Below are 20,599 nucleotides of genomic sequence, written 5' to 3' on the forward strand. Positions count from 1 at the left end.
GAATGTTCATCAAGAGTTTCTTTGTGATGTGTATTTTTGGCTAAAGAGTCATTTAATGATATTTATTTCTGTGAGAACATGTAAATAAATCACCTGACAAATGGTTTGCTGTCAACGGTGTTCAGTAAATCAAAGCACGCAGGAAACTTTCAGGGAATTGAACACTTACATTTCTCCCAGAATGAAATCTACATAAACAAACCTTCATCACAGTCATCCGGATCCACTTAACCATTAGTTACAATTTCCAAAGAGACTAACGTAAAAAACATTAACAAAACATCACACAGATTAGACGGATATAAATGTTCTCCATTCTTTGAACATCATGTGGTGTACAAAGTATAAATTAAAGTGTCTGTACAGCGTCTCTCGTGCACTTCATCATCAAATAAAGGTCAGACACTCCTTAAGGTTCTTACGGACGTCTTGAACAATAAATACTGTCTCAAGTCCAGACGGGTTTCATGAGAAGCACACTGGGCCGATATCCACACCGAACTCCTGGTCTTTACCACCAACATCCACCGGAGCCAAATCCACGAGCGGCAGTCGTGAAAGAGTTTGTGTGCGGAACTGGAAGACGGTCTTACCCCACACACCGCTAGATTTCTGCAGAGGAGATGAAAAACACACTTTCATAAGTAAAGTCTTGGGCTCTGTCATGAAGTGTTGACATAAATGAAGTAAAACACTGAACATACGGAGCATCCGTCCTCTGTCACGCTGTATTTGAGACGGTTGTTGGGGTTGAAAGCTTTGATGTCTTGTCCGTCAGAGGACTTCAGGATCAAAGCTTTCTTCAGATTGCTGCTCGTCTCATCTTTATAAGCCACGCTGTTCTTACAGTGATAAGTGATGCTCTGTGCTGCTTCTTTAGACAGGAGCCGGAGGAATCTCAGCTGTACCGACACGGTTTTAACAGACGTGTCCTCACCGCCATATGAAAACTGAAATACAGCAATAACGTCAGCTTCTTGTTGACAGAAATTTGTGTGTTCCAACTGAATAAAACAAAGTATGAGTCAAACATCTGGACACGATTCACGGCTGAAAGATATTGATGGCGCCGGTCTAAAGTGATATGCTGGTCTTGGCTGATTTAAGGAGGTTTTGATTCCCCCATTGAAAAAAACAGCATAATCTGGGTTAGGTATGTTTTGATGCCTGTTTGACCAGCTTAAACCAGCAAAAAACAGCATCAAAACATACTAAACTAAACTTTTTCTCAGCCAGGCCAAAGTGGTCTGAACCAATCTGTAATGTCACCGTTGTGTTTCTATTTACCCGGCTTCCTCGGTTCATGGTCGCTCCGTACCAGACTGGCTTCTGTGTGCTGGATGATGAAGTCCACCAGTTCTTGCGTGGGATGCTGGCAGGGTTGGCGGGTATACAGGTCTCACCCATTTCCATGTTACAGTAGACCTGAATGGCATCTCTAATGCTGCCCTCGTTCGGATCGATCCAATACTGACCTGAGAAATACAACCACAAATCTGTTGAGTTCTCTTCCGTCACACACAGATAAAGACAGACCTGGTTTTCTGACACTCTTCTGGTTTTTGGATATTGAAGGCATGAATCTTCACTCCTTTGGACTCATTCAGTTTGACAGCAGAACGCTTGGTTTGGTTTATATCAGTACTGAGGTCTTGTTTGGGTTCATCTGTCTGAATTCAGAGTCAGCAGTGCACTCTGTCACTATTCTCTTTAAGTCTTTCGTCTGGTTGTGGAAAATTGTGTTTAATGTGTTTTAAAGGGGTCATATGACACAGTTAAAACGAATATTATTGTTTGCTTATTGGCCAGTTCACTAGTGCGTAGTGATTGGTGGAATACTGCACGGAAATGTAACGCCATTTACAATATTTGGAACATCAGGTTTCTTGTACTGAATAGTACTGACAGGTACACCACCTATTTAAGTTTACATTTGGGCGGTCTTAGTTAAATCGTGTTACGAACTGACGTAGATTCGCTGGGATGTTGTTACACCAGGTGTTTCATGCTGGTCTGGGTGGACATTCTCTTCCAGATAAAATACATCTTTTGTTCCAACAATTACATTTTAGCAATTTTATGTGTCTAATACATGCATGGTTAACTTATAACACACCAAAGACACAGAAAAACACGTATTTACAGCTAATTGAAAGAGATGATGACTTTCTGACATGCTACTGCTTTATACGACATATGTTAACAGAAAAAATGACCAAAAATACAATAAACCGCTTTTAAAAGGCCAAAGACAATAATTCTGTACAGGGTGCAAGTTCAGAGAAGCAAGAATAAGCGTGATACGTTCATACCTTCACTTAAAGGAAAATGGCCAAAATTGTGGCAAAATATGAAAAACCTTGGAAGAGTTTTAAAAAGGAGCACTTTTCCTAAAAAATAAAATTGAGTTTTTTCTTTTTATTATATGCTAAACATCTCCTGTGTCCCATAGAAGAACATTAAAACATCAGAGTGAGTAAATGATGACATCATTCCTTTAAAAACAGAAAGCAGTGGATCAGTAAATGTTTTCAGGTGTTTATTGTGCGTGTCACTCACCGCTCTTCTTCAGAGGATAACACTGTTTAAGATCCTGACACGTGCGGGCCGGATACTGCCGACTGCCGTCTGGACTGCGCATGTTGTCCAGCTGACTTCCCAGACTCTTGAGCGACAAGTGAACCTCGCCGTCGGCCCGAGCCGCATCAGAGCCGTTATTGGGTTTCGCTTCATCCTCATTGAACTCCGGCGGGGGAGGTGGGGGGTTCTCTGGATCTGAGTTGCCGTCGTATTCAAAGTTTGCACCGAAAAGGTCATCTGAAGCGGCAGTGGGGGGGCCGGGGGGACCGGGAGGTCCAGGTGGGCCGGGTTCTCCAGGAGGTCCCTACAGATACAGATGAGTAAGTGTTTAATCACATTAACAGTAATGATAATCATGTCATTAAAGTCATAAAGAATAAAATGAATCACAGGATTAAAGAGGGGAATTAAACACAGCGGTTAACTGAGCAGCAATTAAATCTTCCTGTTGTCACTGCCATTTATTTTACTAACGCTTTATTTTTCAGGAAATCTTGCTTTCAATGTGTCAAACATGATTTTCTTAAAAACACTTGTATCAACAAATCTCCTTTATTTAAAACAAAGCATGATATGTTTAAAGGCTTTCAGTTCTAAACTTTTACTGACAATTTAACAAAAAAGGCCTTAAAAATTCTAATTTCCATTTGACCATTTAAAACAAGAGAAACCATGATGCCTAAGCAAGTTTTTATTAATCATAAATAATGAGACATCAATGAATTCTATTTTGATAGAATATTTCTATATGTAGATAGAATATAAACGACCTGTATCGGTAATGAAAAGGGAAAAAGTCATCTACACAACGTGACAAGAGAATATTACGTTTCAACTAGAAATACATAAAGTCATTTGTTAACTTGTTTCAAAGGTTCTCGAGATGTGTTCTTCACATTAAAATCATACTTAAGGTAAATATGTTTGTGTGTGTTTAAAGTCTTTAAAAAGGTTACGAAGCATGAGAATATCGGTCCTGGACAATTAGTTTTTCATTTTTCTTCATGAATAGTCATTCAATTATGTTTTTCTCATTTTGTGTCATTTGTAAACATCTAGTAGAACATTCAATTGTTTTTTTCACAATATTTAAATTTTGCTCGGAGAAGGCATACAAAAACACAATTATCTTTATTTTGTCTTTCCTGCCATGATGTTTCAGCGGTTTTGTGAGAATCACCCATTTTTGTTTAACATTCGTGATGACATCATAATCATGACCTCACCTCTGGTCCAAATTCTCCAGCATCACCTCGAGATCCAGGAGCTCCCAATGCTCCAGGTGGACCTGTATCACCCTCTTTTCCCAGCGGTCCACTAGGCCCGGGTGGTCCCTGGTAAAGATACTCTCAGTATTAAATCTCATTCTGTATTTTGAAGTCATGAACGAGACTGTTACTCACTCTTTGTCCGCTGGGTCCTATGATTCCCACAGCACCATCATCACCTGGAGCTCCCTGTAAACCACATGATATCAGATGTCAGAAAGAGACTGACAGACGGTGGGATGCACAGTGAGACGGGTGACACTTACTGATGCTCCAGGCAGACCCTGAAGTCCAGTGAAGCCACGGTGACCCTTCTGACCTCTCTCACCTGCGTCTCCTTTCTCACCTAGATCTCCTGAAGGTCCTTGCGGTCCCTATGATCAATCAGAAGACATTTCTGTATTAAATAACTATTGTGTGATCAAATAGTTTCAGTATATATCATATAATGTATATATTCTGTAATATTAAATGTATTTAGTTATAACATTTAGGTTGTTATCATTTGAGATGTGTGATTATGCAGACTTGCTTTTTTCCCTCTGGTTCCATCTGGACCATCAGGACCGGGTGGACCTCTTAGACCCTACATATGTGAACATGAATCAATATTAAGTGCTTAAACTAAACATACTGTATAAAAATTCACATGAAATATTTACAATCTATATATATATCTCTAGAATATATTATATCATATTTATAATGCAAAAGTTGTTTGAAGTTAGAAATAAACTAACCTGAAGTCTGACGTCAAACTACTTAAAAAAAAAGTATATAGTTTTAATAGTAAATAATTTGTGATTAAGGTCCTTCTTTCTTTTATAAAGTGTCCAACAACAAGTTTTTTACATACACAGTGTAAAAACACAATCATTTTCTAATAATAGTCAGTTATTATTCTTACTTCTTGAATGACTCTCAAATGATAAGTTTCGGCAATTCATCTGTTTAATCCCCTCCTTTCTATAAACCTACTCTGATCTGATTGGTCGGATGGTCTAGTCTGCGGTGATTGGTCTACCGTGCACAGTGTCACAAATGGAACGTAGGCAGGCATTACACAGAGTGACGCATATCTGACATAGAACCAGGGCAGGACTGGAAAGTCGGCCCTTGCTTTTTTGGCCTACATAGCCCCTCCACCATTTTTTGTCGACAGGCTGGGAGGGTACATGGTCGGGTCTGTCAACTGGGGGGGTGTGATGGTGCATGCTGAAGTGTCTTCTGAATTCGTGCTGCGTGCATTCGCATTTAAAATACGTCTGTCTGAGCGGCCCAAGCCTCCATTCTTGCTACCGGCCGACCGGGAAAACTCCTGGAATGACAGATGGCAAGCCCGCCCCTTCCCGAACTAAAATTAGAAGGACAGACGACTCTTTCAAGCGCTTCAGAGTCGACTCCTTTTTTCTCAAGCCAATAACTTTGTAATAGTTACTCTTTAAGATTTATTTGTGCCGTTTTTTTTTTAACAGTTACAGTGAGGAAACAAAACGGGAGGAGAGAGGGGGTGGGATCGGGAAAGGACCACAAGCCGGGACTCAGACTCGGGTCACCCAGAGCGCAATAGTGCCACTACCACAAGGCCACCGGCTCCGACTACTTTTGGATCATAAATTCAATGTCAATGCACATGTTTTTAAACAAAAATGACCATGTTATTCTGTAACTTTTCAGCAAACCTGATCTCCTCTCTGTCCGGGACCTCCTGGAGCTCCGACAGGTCCTTGGGTTCCCGGTGCTCCCTGTCCACCCGCGAGACCCTGAGGTCCTGGATCTCCTCTATCACCCTGAGACAAAACAAACACCAATCCTCTCTCACATTATCCATGTTTTTGAACGATTCAAATAATCCATATCAAATCATGAAAAGAAACTAAATTTGTGCTCGGGTTCTTACTCTGACTCCGAGGATGCCATCAGCTCCTGATGTTCCATCAGCTCCCGGCAGACCCTAAATTCAGATAGAATCCATCAGTATAAATGTTTGTTTACATAGGTCGTAACATATCTGTGAATCATTTTGAAATTTTTTAGAATAAAATGTCATACGTCTGGGCCAGCATCTCCACGGGGTCCAGATGCACCTGGTAACCCGATGGGTCCGATACCGCCTTTACTTCCCTGAGGACCTGGTGTGCCAGCTTTACCTGGTGAACCCTAGAAAAGTCCCACACACGCGTGTACACTAAGCAGACGCTTTCATCTTACACACCTCACAGTCCATTCATGTACACTTGATGTATTTCAGAATGTTGACGCATTTAGAAGTGTTTAATCACCGCAGGTCCTGGAAGGCCGGTCCCACCACGTTCTGCTCTCATTCCAGGAAGACCCACGATCCCCCTCTGTCCTGGAGTTCCTGCAGGGCCTGGAGGTCCATCTGGACCCTGACAAAAGATGAAGCATTAAGGTTTACTTATTCTGTAGTATTGAATCATTTTAAATCAAATAATTAATTGAATTTGATTCGTGAAGTGATCAATAAACATGATAACACACATTCTTCTTGAGAAAGTATGACTTACTGGTAGTCCATCATCTCCTGATTCTCCTTTGTCTCCAGGACCACCGGCAGGTCCTGGGTTTCCATGTTCCCCCTGTCGTCCAGGACCTCCGGCCTCTCCCCGAATCCCAGGTGGACCCTGCTTACCCGGATCACCAATAGGACCAGACTCACCCTCTGGACCCTTAAAAAAAAGAGTTTAATCGATTTTTGGAGAAACCGATGGATGAAAAAGAACCAAACACATCAGCAAGTCACATAAATCACTCACAGCAGAGCCCGCTGGGCCAACACGTCCTGGGGAACCTGGAAATCCACTGGGACCCTTGGATCAGGACAAAAATAAAATGATTGAACAGGGCAATTCTGATAAACGGTGGTTAAGCCTTAACTCTCCTGGATATGACTTACAGAAGCTCCTTGAGTTCCTCTTCCTCCTTTGAGGCCTGTAATACCAGCCCCTGCCTTAAACACAAAATTTGGTCCGTCTGTTCATACACGCACACACATCTGATATTATTCCTTTATATTCTGTCTGTCTATCTGTTTATCTGCTGTTGAACTCACCTGAGGTCCAGGTTTTCCTGCCATTCCCCGAGGTCCTGGTGAGCCCGCCTCTCCCTTCCCACCCATCTCTCCAATTTCACCTTTAACACCCGGTTGACCGTCAGGACCCTAAAGACAAGACATCACAATAAGACACATACGGAAAACAAATGCTCTTGAAGGAAGGAGGAAGGGATGCATGGATGGAGGAGTGACGGATCTTACAGGAGGTCCAGGAAAGCCAACAGGACCAGTAGGACCCAGTTCACCTCGTGAGCCCTGAAACAGAGACAGGAGTGATGATGATGATGATCTGAAAGTGTGATGATGAATGATGAATGGTGGCTGTACTCACAGGCATCGCTCTTGATCCTGGAGATCCAGCAGGACCCCGCAGGCCTTGTTCTCCCTGTAATGAAACATCATTTCATATCCATTAATGAGTTCTTCTGAGAACACTGCCTCATGAGAACACTAATAAAAGCTCAACAGAACAGAAACACAGTGTAACCTTCTCTCCAGACAGCCCAGCAGCTCCTACGGGTCCAACAGGTCCAGGCAATCCCTGCAACAAAAGAAAAGACGTATTATCTTCCTCAGGCCTTCCTTCTGGTTCACAGCATCAAAGAGTGTGTTTGTTACTCACTCGAGTCCCATCGCTGCCAGCAGCTCCTTCAGTCCCACTGTCACCCGCCGCACCCTGACAAAACAAAAAGAGATTTCAAACACAGAAGGATTTGTTCAGATCAATGATTCAAATAAATATAGACAGCGTTCTTTAAGTCAGAGAAATCCTCATCACCAATTTTTATAACCGATGCTTTTCTGTCATGATTCTGCCGCATCATGTCATGTTTCTCTTGGCCTATTGGCGGGATCATGACAGAAGCCCATGTTTATGTGGAGAGAGACTATTTTGGTCCTTATGGATCGCCATACTCTCTCCTGTCTTGCTTTTCTTCCTGCCCTCTTGTTGTCTTGTTAGTTCTTGTAATGATTTCATGCCACACAGCTGTTCCCTCCTGATTTGTACCATTTCTTAATGCCCCTGTGTCTTCTGTCTGGTGCTGGATCATTTCCGATTGTTTGGAGTGTTGGCCATGTGTCCGTGTCACCCGCCTTGTCCTGAATTGTCATGTAAGTCTAGTTAAGTTATTTGTAGTCATGTCTAATGTTGTATCTAGTCTAGTTAGTGTAATGAGTTCTTGTGTACCCTATCTGTTCTGTTGTTTTACACCTGGGTTTTTGTTTCATGTTTTGTACTTGTTATTAAAGTCCTTGTTAGCGATTGGGTCCTACGTTCCTGCCTTTCCGTGTCTGCCTACATTTCATGACAGTTTTCCTGTCATTGTAGCTGATGTTAGTTTTTAATGTAGGTAAAAGCTTCAGAGTGTGTTTTAAATACATATTTTGAGTTCTTATTGTGAACCTGAACGAGTAATATGTTGATTCTGTGTGTGCTCGATCATCTTCATGATACATTCACATATTTCACACCCACACGCTGAAAGATGTTTTTACTGATCATCTCGTCTTTTTTAGAGAAAATTATAATTCATCTTGAAGTTATAAGTAAGAGATGGAGAATGTGAAAGTCGTGGTGTCTCACGGGAGCGTCTGAGGCGTTTTTGCAATATTGTTGTAAGGACTGCAATAACATGAAAGTTGAATCTTATGTGCAGATGAAAACTTGTGCCAAAGCAGATTCATTTTCTCTTATCTCACACAAGCACACGTACTCTTTCTCCTTTTGGCCCGAGCGGTCCGGTTATCCCTCTCTCTCCTGGCATACCCTGAAGACCCGGTGGTCCTGCTTCTCCTACACCTCCAGCTGGACCTGCTTTACCCTGCACATGATGAATATACAGCAGATTTACTCAACTCATCACCAATGCTGTATGTCTGTCATCTTTAAGAACACAAAAGTGTGCATGAAGAGCGATGAAATGGGTGAGTGTAAAATAATGTCCAGACTACGCCTTTTCATACTCCTGTTCCTCCAAATCAAATAAAACATAAGCCTTAACATTATCTGAGAACGTAAACTAAACATTAAATAACAAATGATGCTTTGGTAATAAACTTAAAGCATTAATACAAGTAATAACTGTAAAGAAAGAAACAAAAACTAAACCTAAATAATGTTTTAAAATATTAAATGATATATGTAGAGTATGGTTCCAGAATGAGAACTCCGTTTATATGTTTTTATGATGTTATCATGTTTTTCTTGTGTTTTCTTGTGAGTTATCTCATTTTGGAACCAAACCCTTTATATATATATAAATATATATATACATACTATCATATATAATACGTATGAAACATTTCTTCAAATTTCTCAATTTATAAATAAATTAACAAATAATAAAATTACATAAGTAACAAAAATTGTAGTAATTCTAGTAAAATTAACCAACTTAAAATAAAGTCAAAATATGACTTAAACTAGAAAAAAAATCTGATAAAAAGTCTGTGTCTAACCTTGAGACCATCAGGTCCAGGGGTTCCCGAGCTTCCTTTAGGTCCTGGCAGTCCATTAGGTCCTGGTTCACCTCTCTCTCCATGTGTTCCTCGCTCGCCCTATAAAGATGAGAAACACTGTGATATTATTCATGTTCACGTCTTTGACACGCTGCAGTATGAGATGAACGATGAACTCACTCGTGGTCCTGTGAGCCCCGCACCTCCCGCCTCACCCTGAACACCCTGAAAACATCAAATCACATTCTCACATCATACACGTGCAGGAATATCATCATCACATAACTGAACACAGAGAAGTTATAATAATAGTGACTTACCCCGTCGCCTGGTTTTCCTGACTCTCCTGGTGGGCCTGAGGGTCCGGGCAAACCCTACACATTTATCACAATTAATCATGCCTCCACATGTTAGTACATCCCCCAAATTAGTATTCTTGTTTATATCATCATGTTATGTCATTTTATTTCAACATACCTGAAATCCATTTAGTCCGGGAGGTCCCTGCTCTCCTCTCTTTCCTGCTCCTCCCTGAACAAAACCCATAAAATCATTATTATTATTTTACCATCACAGTATGAAGTACTGTCACTCACACGGCTCTTAAAACACATCTACAGTGTTCATGTAAAGTGTAAAGTGCAGAAAGTGATTACAGCAGGTCCTGCAGTTCCCGATGGACCTTCTTCTCCCTCTTTTCCATTGGGTCCCTAAAAGAACAACATTAAATCAAATGATCCTAAAACTGACTTTACATCACAATGGTAAACACGACACACACAGACTTGATGAAGCTTGTGTTCATAAAAAGTCTGAATTACAACGGGTTGCATGTTATGTGATTCTAGTCGCACAAAAATAAAAGCGCTGGGTAGTTTCTTTTTGTGACAAATACAGGATACTTTCTTTAGCATTAATGCAAAGACCTTTCTTTTGTGGTGTTAATATCTTATAAGAGAACTCACTCTCTGTCCCAGAGCTCCGGCTGATCCCGCCTCTCCAGCTTTCCCTGGATCACCCTGGACATTAACATAACCAACACATCCCAATATAATCAAATCAGATGATCATTCTACATCTCACTCTTTTGTAAATGATGCTGCTTTGCTCCAGCAGGTGTATTCAGACACATGACACACATCAGCACTGTCAAAAAAACAACAATTTCAAAAGATAGGCCCAATTCGCATTTTGCATGAGAAGTTTACATTCTTACAGCGTGTTTTCCACGCACGTTTTCGTTATTTTAAATGTAAATGCACAACAGCGGCGCGAAAATAGGGGCCGACACGGTCGTGAGGCACATGCGGTCAATTAAATTTCAATTCTATTGAACGGGCTTCCAACTAGACTTTTTTAAGTACGTTCAATATAATTAAGTTCAATTGACTCATTAAGCTCATTTTATTTCACTGGAACTTTTAACGAAGACGAAATTGGGATTATTATTTTGTACAGTGTGTTGTATTAACGTCATGATCATCTTCATGTTGTGTTATAATTGATAGATTACACTGAAGCCTTTAGGTCCGGGCAGACCCATAGGTCCTGCTGCTCCTCTGGTACCAGTTGACCCGGCTGGACCGGGATTCCCATCATCCCCCAATCCTCCCTAAAGACAAAATTCAGCATTTCTTAATAAAGATGACAAACATTTATTGTACATGTATGCATTAATACAAATGCTTTAATCCAGAGTGATTTACATTGCATATTCACTTGTATCTGAATATATGTAATCCCTGTTATGGAACCCATGCTCCAACCACTGAGCTACAAAAAAGCATTTGCCATCATTTTCGGTCAAAAAAAGATTACCTGTGGTCCGATCTTTCCCTCTGGTCCTTCCATTCCCAGCACGCCAGTCAGACCCTGAAGAGACATGACATAAGAAACTCATTTGGACAAAATAACCTCAAGCTTGGTTTGGAAATGATGATTAGTCAAATCACAGAAGGGCTGCATCCGTGTTTAGCGTGCACAGTGTCACATGTACTCTATGTATGGATAACATTCAGCATAAACACGAAAATCACAGAACAAAATGCGTCCTGACCCTTGCTCCTGGGATTCCTGTTTCACCGCTTCGACCTGGATCTCCAACTCCACCTTTGAGTCCCGATGAGCCCAGAACACCACGTTCACCCTGAGCTCCCTGAACACATCAGACACAGATTAAACGTTGCGTCATGTTGACTAAACCATTCAACTTTAGATATAATACATGTGATGATGATGTTAAGTCTTAAAATCTACGAACTGTCCAAATGTTTGAACCATTTCCAAATTGTGATGAACTGGATTGATTTGAGGTACACAGAAATTGTGGATACATGTACTAACCTTTTGTCCTGGCAAACCATCAGCTCCTGGAAAGCCTCGGTTACCTGAAGCTCCCTAAAGACATATGAAACATCATAATGTCATGAAGAGTCAGTAGTATTCATGTTGTGTGTTCCGAACAATCACCCACCCGTTCTCCAGAAGGACCCTGGGATCCCACAGCTCCGGCGTCTCCTCTTGGTCCTCTCTTTCCTTCTTCTCCCATCGGCCCCATTTCACCTTGAGCTCCAGGTGGACCCTTCAACCACAAACATAACACGAATCACCTCCAGTGTCTCACAGAAGTGCTGCTCAGATGACGACGAACACAAACACTCACAGGTTCTCCTTTAGCTCCCAGATCTCCTTTCAATCCAGGAATCCCCAAATCTCCCTGTGAGGTACAAACAAGTTATCTACACAGCACTCATTTCTACTCAATCTCACAGTTTTTCTCTCTTCCTGTGATTGCTTGTCTTTTCGGAGAGATCTGTTTTAAAATAACGTGATTTATCACGCTGCTCGTGTTTTTACCAGTTGGCCTTTGGCTCCTGAAAGACCAGTTGATCCTTGAGGTCCAGGTGAACCAGGCGGTCCAATCAGTCCAGCGGGACCCTGTACACCTGTAACACCCTATAGACAAATAACACATGACGGTGATGTGTACCTCAACAAACAGAACATCACACACATTTTCGGAGAGTTTTAGGAACTCACCGATGGCCCTTTAGATCCGGGAGCACCGTCTGTTCCCATTGGCCCCTGAAAATGGCATAAATATCACAAAGATCAAAGCACAACGCATTTAAACACTGTACTTGTATTTCTTAAGATCAGGACAGGTGAGACTGTACCTGAGTTCCCGGTGATCCAGGTGATCCCTGTCGTCCTCCTTCTCCTCTAGAGCCCTGGAGTCCACTGGGTCCTCGAGGTCCTGTCGCTCCCGCCTCACCCTGAACAACACCACATTTCATCCCTCATCCTTTCTAAATATGAACAATTATTATGTATGTGATGTGTTCCGTATCACGTCTGTTCTTTCAATCGTCAGGTAAGCTTACCTTCATGCCTGGACTACCCGGAAATCCAGGAGCTCCAGAAATTCCCATCGGTCCCTGCGAACAATCAGTATTTACTGATACAAACCTGCTCAACGTGGTACCAACCTCATATCAACATCAACGTTACTATAAAAAAATATTATTTCTAGTGTTTCGTAGTATTATAAGGTTTTAGGTGCGTTAATTATTTTGGTGTTATGCTTTCATTCACATACCAAGGGACCTGGTTTTCCTACATTTCCTGAAGGACCACGCTTTCCCTACAAACAGAAAATATCAGCTTAAAATGAGAAAGAAAACATTTTGACAAACAAAAATCACAAAGAACAGTGATCTCTTACCACAGGTCCTGTTGGGCCAATGCGTCCTCTCTCGCCCGTCACACCGATGGGACCCTACCACACATCAAAAATCGTTCTCAGTCAAACCCACAGAAGTGAAATATGACTGAAAGGTTCATCAAAATGAGAACGTACCGGAGGACCCATAAGCCCCATGGCACCAGGAGATCCTGATCCTCCCTTTAATAACAAAACATTTACTAATACAATCACACCACACACGCTGATACTATATGTTTATAAAAGCCATTTTGTGAATTGTGACCTCTGACCTTTGACCCCACAGTACCCGGCTCTCCTTTCACACCCTGCACACCTGGGTGACCCTATGACAGACATCATTCGTCACTTTCTACAATTTTCATATTTGGGAGATTAATCCCTTAAAGTATCAGTGAAGAGATTGAACTCACCCTTTCACCTTTCATTCCCGAATGACCTGGTAACCCTGGAAACCCTCGGGGGCCCTGGAAACAAGGCGTCTCTAGTAAGTTATCATCACAGTAATGATGCCCGTAACCTCACATCATATTTTATGTGTGATGAGCATCTTGCGTGACTCTTCACTGTGTTTAAATGAACTCACCTGAGAGCCGGGGAATCCTCGTTCTCCTGTATTTCCAGATGGTCCTGGCTCGCCCTGTGACACAGAGAACACAAGAATTAGGGGAAAACATTCGGAAAGCTCATGCCATGAATGACTGGTGAACTTACATCAAGTCCCGGTTTCCCCGCAGGACCATCAGGTCCCCTCGGCCCGTAAGAGCCCTACACAAACAAAATCGGTGACACTGAGTTTGACGTCTCGAAATATTCGCCTGCATTGTCCTTTTCTATATTTTTGGTATCTCTTACCATAGGCCCGGGTTCACCCATGTCTCCTGGAGCACCCTGAGCTCCCGTCGGACCCTGAGAGACACAGACAATACAAACGGATCAATATTGAGCTCAACACACATTCATACACATTCACTGACATACTGAAGTGAACCTACAGGTGGACCTGCTGGACCCGGATGACCTCTCTGTCCTGCTTCACCCTGATGACACAAACACATTTCATCTCTTTTATCCTGCGACTTTCAAGCGTGTCATTCTATATTAAAAATAAGGCATTTATGAGCGAGTAAAGATGCTTACAGGTGCTCCAGAGACCAACCCTGCCAATCCATGCTTTCCATCCTGGAATCCAGAAGCCATCTGAGACGCAAACTGATTCTGTGAAGTAAAGATGTCATTCCATCACCAGACTGAAACCATCTCACGCATCTCATGACAAATCTATCAATATTTATTATACATCTGTACTCGTCTTAAAATCCTATGATGAGTGAGCTGAAGCCCTGATTGATTTTCCAAACCATGGTTTTATGCTCAAATTATAAAGGACAGCAAAATTGCCGTCGTCTTGGGATTTAAATACATCTTAGAGAGACATTTTGAGCAGGTTTTTGAAAACCTCTGAGAGATCAAAAGCAGATTTTATGAGTTCACTTGTGTCATTAAAAAAATTAATTTGTCTTTCTGTTTTTAAAGACATCATTTGTCTCATCTGTCCTGTATGTATTTGGTTAAACCCAGTGTTTTTACACACTGTAAACAGATGGTCAACAGAGATAACAAAGATGAAGATTGTGTTTGTTTTTAGTACAATGTCATGATAAAAAAACTCAAAATCTAACTATAATGTAAAGATAATATCACTCACCCCTGGAAGTGACGTGCCGAGTGGTCCGGGCTGACCTGGCATACCTGGGACACCCGGTTCCCCATCAAAACCAGGTGGACCTGAGACACCCTTCACAAAAAAACATATGACTGATGTTTCATAGCATTTGACTTTAATTTTATAAGTCATGAGGATGCTTTCATACAGATGAACTGAAACATAATTTACATCCTATTAAATAAGAGAAAGTCACTTTTTGAAGTACATGACTTTGGTCTGTTTCTAAGGTTAAAGGTCATGTAACAGAATGTAAACGACTGTATGTTTATATATGCATTATTTTATTATAAGTTAAAAGGATTTTTTTTCCACATACTCGTCTTCCTTTGATCCCTGGATATCCTGCACGGCCGTCTGCTCCTGAAGGACCCTGTGAGATGGGACGCGACATGAAATGTAATAAATTCGTTTTCATTTGTAATAGGAAAGTATTGGCATTGTTGAGACTGGGGGTACATGTATTTGCATGTGTCTTAAAGGGACAGTACACCCACAAATGGAACTTCTGTCATCATTTACTCACCTTGTTCCAAATGTGTAAAAAAAGTCTTTGTTTTGATGAACACACAGAAAGATATTTGCCCCCCCATTGACTCCCATAGTAGGAAAAAATACAATGAGAGTCAAAAGTGCCACAGAACTGCTGTCCTACATACTTCAAAATATCTTCTTTTGTGTGCAATAGAACAAAAATGAGGACTTATTTTTTCCTACTATGGGAGTCAATGGGGGGCAAGATCTGTCTGGTTACAAACATTGTTCCAAATATCTTTCGCTGTGTGATTAAATTATGAAAGAATTTTCATTTTTTTGGTGAACTGTCCCTTTAAGAAACAAACAATAGTTTTTTCTCACCATTGGTCCAGGACGCCCAGGCACTCCTACAATCTGAGAATAAAATAACACATAAAATACTGGAACAGTATGAACCTGTGCATGCTATAAGAGGATAAACACTTATAATTTATTGGTTTATTATTACTGGTTCAGCAGTATTGTGTATGAAAAGCACAATACTCACATTAGGAATGTCACCAGGTTCCCCTTTTTGGCCCTGAAGAACATGCATAACTTTTTAAACTTTCATATTAAAAACACGTCATGAAACAGCAGATGTTTGAAAACATGTTCACATACCTTTGACACAAACCTTTCTGAAAACACAAGAGTCAAAAGAGTGAATTCAACAGATTGAATAAGTGTGTGCTAGTATATAATAAAACATTTGACCGTATCCACTTTAAATCCATTTATAAATCTCAGTTTATTCACGTCTGAATGGGAATCACTCACCGAATCTTCCACGGGCGCTGGCAAAGGTTTGACACACGGGACAGCACTCTCCGTCCGGTGTGATGAAGTGTTCACATGCCTTCAGATTCTCACAGAGGATCTCCTCACAGATCACATGTCCATTATCACATACACACATTCTACACGGATCAGGCTTCCACATTTCATTGTCTGAATACATCTGATCACCATCTTTACAGCTTTTTGTGTCCTCTGTTCAAAGAAAGGAAAAAAAACAGAAAATACACATTAAATGTGACTTTTGTTTTTTTATGATGATTGTATTCTTCTCTCTTTAAGTTGCTTTGGAAGAGTCTGCTACATGTCTGATGAAAAATGTTTGAATTATCCATTTGCATTATTTATTGACTTTATGGTTTATTCTCATATAGATGTTTGTCTCCTATTAACTGTAAATAAAAATGTAACAAACAAAATAATTGTGATAAAAAGTGTACATTTTGTATAATGCATAATACCGTTTTAATTGTGGCCGTTAGAGAATGTTTCCTAAAGGTGACAACACGTGTTGTACTCATGTTGACCAGCAGAGGTCAGCTTTGACCGAGTTTGACACATATCAGTTAACAACTTGGTTTTCATCTTTTACAAATTTAGTCTTCGTGTTTACTATCAGGATTATGATAAATGATCTTGTAGAAATAAAATCTTTTAACCACATTGACCATCACTCGCGCTAAAATGCTACAGATAGATACAGTGTTTTACAGCGGTAAACTGGTAAATTTGTGTTAACCAGCAATAAAATCTCTAATCTTCCACGGTTTGTAAGAGATCGAACATTACCGCTGTTGAGTTGTTTATGTGTTATTAAACTTCAAGAGATGAAATAACCATAAACTTCTATAAAAACGCGTCTCAAACAAACCCGATTCTGAAATACACTTCGTCCCGCGCAGAACTATGTGATTGGCTGAATGACACCTCCGGGGTTTCTGATTGGTCAACAGCTTCTTTTTATATGACGACTAGGGCGACAGATTTACTAAAAGCGAAATTGTATGCTGATGCGTGATAACAAAAACTGTAGATTTATTATACTGTTTAATTATTTGTTTTACATTTTTCAAGCACAAGGGTGATCACGAGAGGCCTCTGCTTGCTTTAATGACAATATTAGAAAGATTACAAATTTGGACAATAAAGTTGCATTTGTGAGTACACTTCTCTCCATAATACTGTGCAAAAGACAAAAATATCAATGGTTGATTTTACATGATTGTTTTGACCATAGATAGTGACACTAGCTAGAGGTCCTACTAGTGAACGCTTGTACTACCAGTAACATGTGACCATAAATCAAAGTAAAATTAGAGTATTTTAGACTCTTCGAGATCTAGATCAATGTCATCTGCGTTCAGTGACGGGTAATTGAACATATATGACACACACCCTGTTATTTAGGTCTGCAGTTATAGAGACCTTCAGACATTTCTCTCTCAAACTATTGAAGATTCAGACATTCAGTCCATGTACAACATCACAGCTTCAGTCCACAAAATAAATGCTTTTCAATGTACTACTAATCTTTAAGAAAAAGTCAAGACAAATGAAAGCACTCGCTCTGCCAACACTTGTTTCTATTTGTTTATTTTGACTCATTTGTAACCCTTTAATATTTCTGCCTGTAAAAATATGATATTTAAGTCTTTGCACTTGAGACCCAACTGCTGGAATTAAGCCAAACTTGTTTGATCAACCCATGCTAGAAACACTCAAGCTAAACATCACACGTTTTACTCCAAGGAACATTATATAGGTTTAATTTTCTGTGAATTTCTGTGTAGACACACACCATTTAGCTACAAAATTCAACTGAACATTTTGTTGTTGTTATTTTTTGGGTCATTTTGTCACACGCATGTTGGTTTTCAGTAAACAGTCTGTTCAGTCAAATGTAAACTGATTACAGCTATGAAATTCAAAAAAGAAAGTTACAACAAAGCTTAAATGCACTATATAAAATCTAGGGGATGATGCTAGATTTTATAAATGTTGAATTATGCTGATGCATATTATCCTCAGACATATTATAAATCATACAGTCTGACAACTACTAGCCCTGTGTGAGAACTTCTCCAAGAAACTAGCGATGTGATGACAGTCATCAGCAGATCAACAGAGATTCTATGGCTCATAAACACACACATGATGAATTCACATTTCCTTTCATGTGTCTTTCAGTTAGTTTAGTGGCGTCTGACGTAAGGATGAGATGCTGAAGGATGACAGACAGAATAAAAGAAGTAAAGGCGTCTGGGTTACTGTGGTGCTTCTACACTGTCATCAAGTGATAATGTGACTCTATGAAAAACCTCTAATGTTGTGAAAGTACTGACTGACTGCTTTATACACGGTAAGTGTTGGTTTTAGACATTTGCTGGCCCTTCTTTCATTAAAGACTGGAGGTGATTTGACAAAACCTAAAATTATGTCATTAAAACATTTCAAAGAATTTAGATGTCTGAGTGAAATTTCTCTGTAATTTGCATTCCAATATGATCAACTTTAACAGATATTTACATAGAAAACTATGAATGTCTAAAATGAATCGATAAAATGTCACGTGACTTACTTGTGAAGTACAGTATGTCATAATAATAATAATAATAATAATATAAAAGGGTTGTTTTTATTAAAAAAGATCATTCACATGAGTCAGCACCTAAATGCTGAATAAATCGTTTAATGGCTCATCTGACAATAGTCAGTGATAATTGACACCATCTATAAACAGACATTATAAATATGCCAGAATAAGTCAAAATATAAAGTGGATTCTACATGTGTACATGTATAGTCACAGTTAACAGTCCTCATGTTTAACGCATGTAATGTAACTCATATTAATTCATCAAAAGTGATCTGTCAACATCCATCTGTTCACAACATCCCATGTCTTCATAAGAAAGGCTCTGGATTATATTTGACTAAAGCGTTTGAGCAGCACCTGCTGCTGTGAATGAACGCTGGGCTGGTTTGGAAAAGTCAGTAAGTATCAATTTAGTGGAAAAGCACATACGGTATTTTAGGAAAACCACAGCAGCCTCTATTATAGGTTGTGCTTAACTTTAGCCTGCGGGCGACTTTTATTTCTGTCGAAGTGCAGAGGCGCGCCCTCTTCTGAACATCTGAGCACAAATACCCTTTGGGCTCTATTTCTTTACTGAAGAGGCATGGAAAGAAGGAACTTTGTATTTGTCAATTTGTTTTCTCTTCAATGCTGTTAAGTTTCGCAGACCCTGTGATTGACAGATGCAACCCGTCCAATCACATTACATGCCATCATAAGTGTGTGGCGACGTGAGAAGATCAGTGTTTGATGTGTATCAGATCACAGTGTAACTGAACACGTTCACATATTCTACAACAACTCTGTACTACAGCATACTGAACACTTCTTAAATCTTCTGTGATGGCTTCGGCCGTATACGTTTGGGTGTGTCCAACATCTTCTTTTGGAAGATCTCTGACCACAATTGATGGCTTGCTTTGGTCCATGAAAACCTCATATCATTACACACAAGGCCATGAAACTACAGCATGTCTCCAGCTCAGACATACAACACAACACAACACAACACAAAGATGTTCATGCATAATAAAAATATATGTATAATTAACATTCATTTATTACATAATGTATACATAGTATATTTATATTTTTGTGTATAGATGAACCACCACGTGGTTCAAAGATTTCAGAGAAATCTGCCCAAACATGTTTCCATTTGAAACCAAGTTCTAAATCTTCCAGTTTTGACAAATGAACCAAAACAAAAACAAGGATCCTTCATCATGCTGTACAGTTTCATCCACAGAAGCGTTCTCTAGTGGAAAGTCTTCAAACTATAAAAAGGTCAGAAGTGAATGGGAAGAAAGTCTTGACTGAAAGGTTCTTTAGAGAAAAGCATCACAGTTTAAAGAGTGTGCAGATAAATCAGTAACTTAAACACTTCTTTCACCCTTTGCAGGCTTTATGTCTCTGCAATCTTAGAGTTTCACAAACAGATCCAGCGAGCGTGACTCTTCCCCTGTCCTGTCCTGTCAGTAGATTGTGTTGTTACTCACCGATCTTCACATCCTGACACGTGATGAATAACACCTGAGACCAGCAGAGCCCCAGCCATACACATATCCGGAGGTGATGAAGTCCAGTCATTGTCGGGCCTGGCCCGTTCCGTCCTGAGGAGGTAGAGAGTGTAAAAATCACAGCATTCACTCCACGAGACGCCCGAGAGCACAGCTGTCAACCTCTGCACACGCTCTCCTACAACTACACAGCGCTCATGAACCTCCGCCCTGTGGTTCTTCCATCCAACCTCTCATCTACTGAAGGCAAAAATAACTCCTTAAGCCTTATGAAGAACATGAAGGTGAATGGATCGTATATCATGACATTACACAACTCACAAGACGACAGTCGTGACTTTATCATTCATCACATG

At 40.3% G+C, this 20,599-nt stretch overlaps 1 protein-coding gene across 2 annotated transcripts; it reads right to left on the bottom strand.

Moving 5' to 3' along the window:
* Positions 1-48: 48 nt before the first annotated feature.
* Positions 49-20,460, bottom strand: col5a2b (collagen, type V, alpha 2b). Of its 2 annotated transcripts, none has more exons than XM_056750353.1 (54): positions 20,223-20,460; positions 16,131-16,343; positions 15,975-15,991; positions 15,859-15,891; positions 15,693-15,725; positions 15,154-15,207; positions 14,817-14,906; positions 14,249-14,326; positions 14,104-14,148; positions 13,964-14,017; positions 13,823-13,876; positions 13,695-13,748; positions 13,522-13,575; positions 13,381-13,434; positions 13,244-13,288; positions 13,109-13,162; positions 12,983-13,027; positions 12,768-12,821; positions 12,561-12,659; positions 12,424-12,468; positions 12,241-12,339; positions 12,047-12,100; positions 11,858-11,965; positions 11,728-11,781; positions 11,441-11,539; positions 11,203-11,256; positions 10,898-10,996; positions 10,350-10,403; positions 10,041-10,094; positions 9,862-9,915; positions 9,705-9,758; positions 9,565-9,609; positions 9,385-9,483; positions 8,640-8,747; positions 7,547-7,600; positions 7,412-7,465; positions 7,256-7,309; positions 7,126-7,179; positions 6,922-7,029; positions 6,766-6,819; positions 6,626-6,679; positions 6,377-6,538; positions 6,131-6,238; positions 5,901-6,008; positions 5,749-5,802; positions 5,531-5,638; positions 4,381-4,434; positions 4,115-4,222; positions 3,984-4,037; positions 3,807-3,914; positions 2,560-2,884; positions 1,288-1,475; positions 705-950; positions 49-612 (listed from the first exon to the last, which is right to left on the bottom strand). In XM_056750353.1, exons 1-54 carry the CDS (start codon positions 20,311-20,313, stop codon positions 466-468), a joined length of 4,503 nt encoding a protein of 1,500 aa, XP_056606331.1. In that variant the 5' UTR covers positions 20,314-20,460; the 3' UTR covers positions 49-465. The 2 variants fall into 2 exon arrangements, with proteins under 2 accessions (XP_056606331.1, XP_056606332.1); XM_056750354.1 differs by lacking the exon at positions 20,223-20,460 and adding an exon at positions 16,610-16,856.
* Between the last annotated feature and the right edge of the window lie 139 nt (positions 20,461-20,599).

The sequence above is a fragment of the Triplophysa dalaica genome, chromosome 6, assembly GCF_015846415.1.
Source record: "Triplophysa dalaica isolate WHDGS20190420 chromosome 6, ASM1584641v1, whole genome shotgun sequence".
NCBI classification, from domain to species: domain Eukaryota; kingdom Metazoa; phylum Chordata; class Actinopteri; order Cypriniformes; family Nemacheilidae; genus Triplophysa; species Triplophysa dalaica.

What these genes read in the sequence shown, in the direction of transcription:
- col5a2b (XM_056750353.1), bottom strand. Translation starts at nt 20,313, where the DNA reads ATGACTGGACTTCATCACCTCCGGATATGTGTATGGCTGGGGCTCTGC. An exon ending in ATGGTTTGCCAGGACAAAAG is followed by an intron (nt 11,540 to 11,727) that starts GTTAGTACATGT and finishes TGATGTGTTCAG; the next exon opens with GGAGCTCAGGGTGAACGTGG. An exon ending in TCGGGCCAAAAGGAGAAAGA is followed by an intron (nt 7,601 to 8,639) that starts GTACGTGTGCTT and finishes TTGTTTTGTCAG; the next exon opens with GGTGCGGCGGGTGACAGTGG.